This window comes from Amphiura filiformis, chromosome 5 (genome assembly GCF_039555335.1).
Source record: "Amphiura filiformis chromosome 5, Afil_fr2py, whole genome shotgun sequence".
NCBI classification, from domain to species: Eukaryota; Metazoa; Echinodermata; class Ophiuroidea; order Amphilepidida; family Amphiuridae; genus Amphiura; species Amphiura filiformis.
The window spans coordinates 45,559,028-45,565,802 of NC_092632.1; the positions used below are offsets into that span (position 1 = coordinate 45,559,028).

Genomic DNA, 6,775 nt, shown 5'->3' on the forward strand with positions numbered 1-6,775 from the left:
GCTGGAATTAATTTATTGAGGGCGCCATGTCAACAGAGGAACAGCGTATCATCATCATCGTCATCATCTTGTCAAGAAATGACTTGTGACTTGAATTAGAATTTACAGTTCTAAATGGCTTTTTGAAAAATGGAAATATATAGGGCCTTATGTGATAGATATATCGACAGGAAAGCTGGAAGGAAAAGCTGACGATCATTTGAAAATTTTGAATGTATTAAAGCTATATACGCCCCCACCCAAAGACCTAAAGAAATTAGGTCTTTTAGGGAAAAAATGTCTATCTTCAATACGAAAGGTCAAATTTGTCAAATAATCGTCGGCTTTTCCTCCCATCTATACACTTTAAGTACATTTTATTAGATTTTACTTCGAGGTCTGTTAAATATGAAAAATAAAAAGAACATCAATTTTTAACAATTTGCCGTAACATTTGTATGTCGCCATTAAAAAAAAAAAATCAAAATTATTTGATATCAGAAGGATATTCCTCGTATTCAGAATGCAATTCGATGTCTGAAGTGCTCTCATGTCCCACAAAAATACTGTGCAAACACCTTTCTCGAGTCAGTAAATTAAAATCAAATTTTCTCAAAAACAGGTTTTTTCCAGGAATCTGCTATGCTAGTTGGATTCCTTGCATTGTTTCTTTTCTGAAAATGTTTATTTTTATATAGGCCTACTTCTCATCATTACATTTTATAGAGATACAATGGGAATAAAAATCAATATCTAAATATTAGGCCTACTGACTCGAGAAAGGTATCCGATTCCTTAAGGGGTGGGGTATGAACGTTTGGACAGTATTTATTGTGGGACATTAGAGCACATCAGACATATCGAATTCTGAATACGAAGAATGTCCTTCTGATATCAAATAATTTAGATTTTTTGAAATTCGCAATGTAGGCCTAATACACATTTTATTGCAAATGATTAAAAATTGATATTTTTGATATTTAACAGTACTCGAAGTAAACTTTATAAATCTGATGATTTATACTTAAAGTGTATGTAGGTGGGATGAAAGGCCGACGATCAATTGACAATTTTGACCTTTCGTATTGAAGATATGGATTTTTTCCCCCAAAACACCAAAAAAATTTAGGTCTTTTTGGGAAAAATCCATATCTTCAATATGAAAGGTCAAATTTTTCAATTGATCGTCGGCTTTTCCTTCCAGCTACATACACTTTAAGAATATATCATTAGATTTATAAAATTTACTTCGATGACTGTTATATATCAAAAATGTGAAAAATATCAAATTTTAATAATTTGTCATAAAATTTGTATTATATCGTGAATTTCAAAAAATGAAAATTATTTGATATCAGAAAGACATTCTTCGTATTCAGAATGCAATTCGATATGTCTGATGTGCTCTGTCCCACAAAAAATACTGTCGAAACGCTCAAAACGCTCATTCCAGATCCCTTAATCTAGCCTGAAAATCTGGTACCATTATTATTTTTGTCAATGTGGCAACTCTCATTCCTTACTGGAGTAGCGTGAGTCCAACAAACAATAAAATGAATATTCATGAGTATTCAGAGATTATTCTGTGTATCCCACGGATCCCATGAAATTGCACGTACATCGCAAGCACATCGAAAAGACGGGGCAAACCACCGAATGAGTGTTCATGTGACGCGGAAGTTTTAAAAATTTCGAAAACAAAAATAATAAAATTTAAATGTCAACACAGCTGTGAAGTAAGCACAAGCGGGTCTTTCCTTTTGACCGTTATTTATTGGCCTCTCAGGTTTGTATCTCTGATTTAAACTGTCTAAATACCCGGCTAGTAGTTCAGTGAGACTTCGTAAATTATAAATAAGGTTTTAAATAAGCTTAAACTGAGCTCGAAGCCCAATCGAGCTCGAGCCGGCGTAGTCATGCATTGATTGTCAAGGCTGCCGAATTTTGTATGATTATTCATTGATGTGAGAGTACATTTTTACTTTGCATCAAGGTTTAGTTTTGCAAATGTACCAGCACATGCTGTATGGGGCGAGAAGAAATTCTACAATTACATTCGGTGACTGGTGTTTACCCCATAATTTCCATCATTTATCGGCAAACACGTAAACTAGGCTAGCATCGAATGCGTAACTATTGTGTGCAAATTCAAAGCTAGATTTCTCGAGTAAAGTGCAACACATTAACCGCTTGAGCAGCCAAAATCCCATTCTCCATGTTACTCAAGAACTCCTAACTAGAGCATTTTTTAAGCATATACATTTACTGCATTGAAACACACTTATCTCTGATTGGCTGTTGAGGCGATTTGCTCTTGCCAAGTGGAAATCTGTATGAATGAACTTTGCGCCATATATGCGTTGTCAGCTCCGACTTTGCAACGTCACGATAGTACACACTTGTCAAAGGTTCACAGCAAAATATTATAGCCTAATTTTATGGAATCGGCCAAATTTGTTGTGTTTGTCAGGTCAATGTTCCAGCTAGGCATGACCATCTTTAACCACATTATTATAGGGCTCCATTCAATTTGCTGCTGGGCCACAGCTCAGTCAACAGCTCAGTCAACAGCTCAGTCAATTACTTTTTTGTAAACCATAAAGACATGAATCATGAAGGTAAAAAAAGTGCTGGTACTTAATTCTTGCTTGATTGAAGTTAACACTTTATAGCCAAAATAATAAATTCTCGATCATGAGAGCCAACTTGGGAAGTTGGGTACGCACAGTTATTTGCGCCCGAGCGAATAGCGCTTACGGCGCAAACACAGCTTTTGAGAATTGACCAATCACACGGTCGTTGCTAGGCAAGGTCAAGGTTCGGTCATGCAGGTCGCGCGATTGTGTTATTCTATGAAAAATACGCTGACGCAGAAGGTACATCCTCTCATGATCAAGAATTTATTATTTTGGCTATAGTATGAAATGGATCATTCATCATGGTGAAAAATGATACATTATTTGCTTTTTTGTACAGTAATTATAAGTCATTATACATGTACTTGTAAGTTGTAAGACATCAAATCAAAATGGGTCACGAAAGTTGTGAAAATACAATTTGCCCACAACTTAACGAATATGGAATATGTGCTCTGCATCCCAGACAAACGAGAACCTAGACCAATAACTTTGACTCGCGTAGTGAAGCCGACACTGCTTAGCAACGAATTTGACAAGGGCGCATACCCGGACGCAAACAAGCAGACATGTTCGCGTCTATGGAACATGTTGCATTTGACGCGGCGATAACGGCGCAGTACTCACGCAAACGCGCGCGTCAAACCTGTATGCGATATTTTTCCGCGAGGCTAGTAACCCCGTCAATCCGTCAATATCACCTTGGATACGGGGCTTCACCTCCCGCTGTGGTAAAGGATGGGCAGTAATAGGTCTAGGTGGTATGTCTATGCTCTGCATTGCAGACAGCGTCCCAATTAATATGTTCAAATGTCTCAACCACACTCATTGAGAGGATGGACTTCCTTCCATTTGCAAGAGCAGATGTCTAAACTATCACCTTTAGAAATTTGCATACATGCAGAGAGAGAGACTAACTGTACCTTACCTAAAATTTGTCCACTCTGAAGTACAAAGTAAATTATGCAGTAAATAACGCAGATTCTGCACGCCATAATAACAAAAGGAATTAACACACTGCTAGGCGCACACAAATGCATGAGCGTCTTAATATGCGACACACGATACACTTACGCAAAATGTGCATACCTTACTTTGTACTTCAAAATGGACATACTGCAAGTACCTATCCTCTTCGGGCCCTGCGACTCATAAGGTTGCACGTCTTCTCCTCCAGCTGCCCCTGTCCCTATAGCTATTGGCTTGGCTTCGTTCCATGACCAAACTTACTTTAATTAGTGTAAAACTAAATTGTTAAATCTGATGGGTTATTTTGATATGTGTTTTTTACTCTTCAGGTTTTGAAACAAACTGGCATTGCTAAATCAACAGTACCAAAAGGACAAAATGGTGTGTAAGAAAAGTGAATATCGCAAGCAATTCAGGAAGCCGTCATGGGGAAGCCACATTAACCACTACAATGAGAAAGTTGACTATTGTAAACATCGCAGATATCTGGAACACAGGCACACATTTGTACCATGGGACTGGGATAGCAGTAGTAACGGCAGCACTGGTAGTAGCGATGACAGGCCTCAAACCGCACCAAATAGGAACAACAATGGAGGAGGCGTGAGCAAAGGACGAAAAGATATACAGCAGCATCCACCACCTGAAGGGAGAGATGAGGACAGGAGAAGAGAGGCTCAACAGAGATTAGCTCCACCTGAGCCTGGGAATAGAGTGGAACAGGACAGAGGAAGAAGAGCATTACGTGAAAGTAACAATTGTAAGAGTCTTGTCTTTACATGGTAGAGGGTCACAAGTTTATTTGTTGAAATTTTCATGTGCACACATATGCTGTTGTTGAAGCGATGATCTGTGTATGTACAGAGTATGTATAATAGTGACTTTTGTTTTGACAAACTTGCTTGATGATTTCAAATCATTGATTTGTTTGCTTCATCAGCAGATCATCAAATAAGATTCATGTCCCTGTTCATTTTAATAGTAGAGTGGAGACCTGCTTTCTGATGGTATTGGCCTCCTTAATCCATCATTAAATATCTCTTTGACAGCAGTTTCTTCTTTGCTTCTTCCCAGTCAATTACAGTAGATGGAAATGTATACACAGCGAATTTTGAGAGACAGAGAATTAATGCTCCATAATTTTATTGTGTGATTGAAGAATAAGCCACGAGTTGTCCATCGTTTGGTATTTTAAATGTATCAAATCCAGCATTTTTGATAATAATGTAATTTTTACTCTTTCTGTTATTATGTATGAATTATATTTTTCATTTTCATTTTTTCAGTACAACAGCCTCCTAGATCTCAAAGTAAGCCTCAGCCAGTAGTTTCAGTGAGACCCAAACCAAGCACATCTCCACCAAAGACAAGAAAGGTACCACCTGGGAAAGGCAAGTTGGCAGACCAACCACCATGGAAGCCTCCTATTGCGGCATATGGCTGGGCAGATTCCAGTCGAGATGTTGCATCAAAGTTAACATACAATGTGAAGTCATCAGCACATGTAAGATATGAAACTGCTTTGACCCTTTTTCAGTGACTCAGGAGGGCCAATTCTGTGGCATTTTGTACAAATGTTATTTGTCAACTGGCAGACTAAACACATGGTAACTTGGTAAGAAGCATAATGATATTTTGTGTACCTTTATGTTACCCAAGGTATCAGACCACTAAAAAAGAACTGACAGTACCATTCTGAACTGACAGAATAAAATATGGGTATGGCAACTGTCCCCTTGCCCCATCTCTGGCAACGCCACTGATACAGCACACCAAATTCTAACCACCCGAGTATGTTTTGGCCATTTTGCATACTGCCAAGCTATATGGAAACTGATAAAAGGCTTCTTAGTGTTTTTGCATGTTGCAAGTAGAAAGACGCTATTTATAATTGCTTTTTTCAGGATGTGATATTTACCCACACATATAAAGTAAACATACATGTATAATGAGCTGATTAACTATAATAATAACTATAATTAATTTATGCAACCATGTTGTCTCTCCCTATAGCCTGCATATGTCCACCCATCAGCTATAAGAGCCATGAAACACAAGGAGATGCTGGCTGCAGAACGGCAGAAGGAAGAGGACAGATTAGCACGTTACGGCAAACCGACAGCGAGGGCGGTATTTACAGTCATACCACCGAGGGAAAATGTGTGGCTCACAACATATCAGAGTAGTTATTGCTCACCTGAGAAGCCTTCATAGCAGAGAACTTTTACTAGGTTACGCCCCATCCATGTATCACAAATATAAAGATTATTATGTGTTCAATTATCTTAGACATGTTTTAATTGTTTTATTAAACATTGTATTTTGTTTTATTAAACATTGTATTTTGTCTGTATGAAGCACCTCAGTATGTTCCCCAGATCTTTGGATGTGTTGCCAAAAAATCCAACATCTGCGGAGACGGAGGGGGGGGGGTTTACATCCCCCAACTGGTCTACACCCACTCATGCAAACTTGACCAATAAACAATTAAACAACTTTAACTAAGTTAATTGAACACATAACAATTTTTAAGGGCAACAACAGACCCCATTATCCAAGCTGAAATATTAAACATTTCAAACAGTAGTAAAATTACATTAAGGGGGTACTACACCCCTGGCCAATTTTGTGCCTATTTTTGCATTTTTCTCAAAAATTATAGCGCATTGGTGACAAATAAGATATGTATTTTATTGGGGCAAGGACTATAACTACTGCACTGAAAATTCAGCAACTCAAGGCAAGTAGTTATTGATTTATTGATAAAATATTGGTTTTCCCTCATTTTTGACTGTAACTCCACAACTATTGTCCGAGTTGAAATAAAATTTCCAGTGCAGTAGTTGTAGTCCTTGCCCCTATAACATACATATCTTACTTGTCACCAATGCACTATAATTTTTGAGAAATATGCAAAAAATGGGCACAAAATTGGGCAGGGGTGTAGTACCCCCTTAAGTTTTACTATTGTTTTATAATGTATCCCTTTTGTGTGTTTAGGCGACGAAAAAAGAAAACCCTGTTCTGCGGGCCCGACCGACCCAGATTTTGAACAAATTGGGGAAAAAAATTTTCCTGTACAAATGAATGCTGACCCAAATTTTGGAAATTTCAGGAACAAAGTTTTTTTTGTATTTTCTCAAATTGCAAATTATTTAGATTTTGATGATTTTTTGGGTCATTTTCAACAA

The 6,775-nt window shown here is 37.6% G+C and overlaps 1 protein-coding gene across 2 annotated transcripts; it reads left to right on the forward strand.

Annotated features, from left to right (window-relative positions):
* Positions 1–1,626: 1,626 nt before the first annotated feature.
* LOC140151880 (centriole, cilia and spindle-associated protein-like) lies at positions 1,627–6,180 on the forward strand. Of its 2 annotated transcripts, none has more exons than XM_072174198.1 (4): positions 1,627–1,715; positions 3,914–4,344; positions 4,871–5,088; positions 5,598–6,180. In XM_072174198.1, exons 2-4 carry the CDS (start codon positions 3,963–3,965, stop codon positions 5,796–5,798), a joined length of 801 nt encoding a protein of 266 aa, XP_072030299.1. In that variant the 5' UTR covers positions 1,627–1,715; positions 3,914–3,962; the 3' UTR covers positions 5,799–6,180. The 2 variants fall into 2 exon arrangements, with proteins under 2 accessions (XP_072030299.1, XP_072030298.1); XM_072174197.1 differs by having other exon boundaries at positions 1,642–1,765.
* The last annotated feature ends 595 nt before the right edge of the window (positions 6,181–6,775 follow it).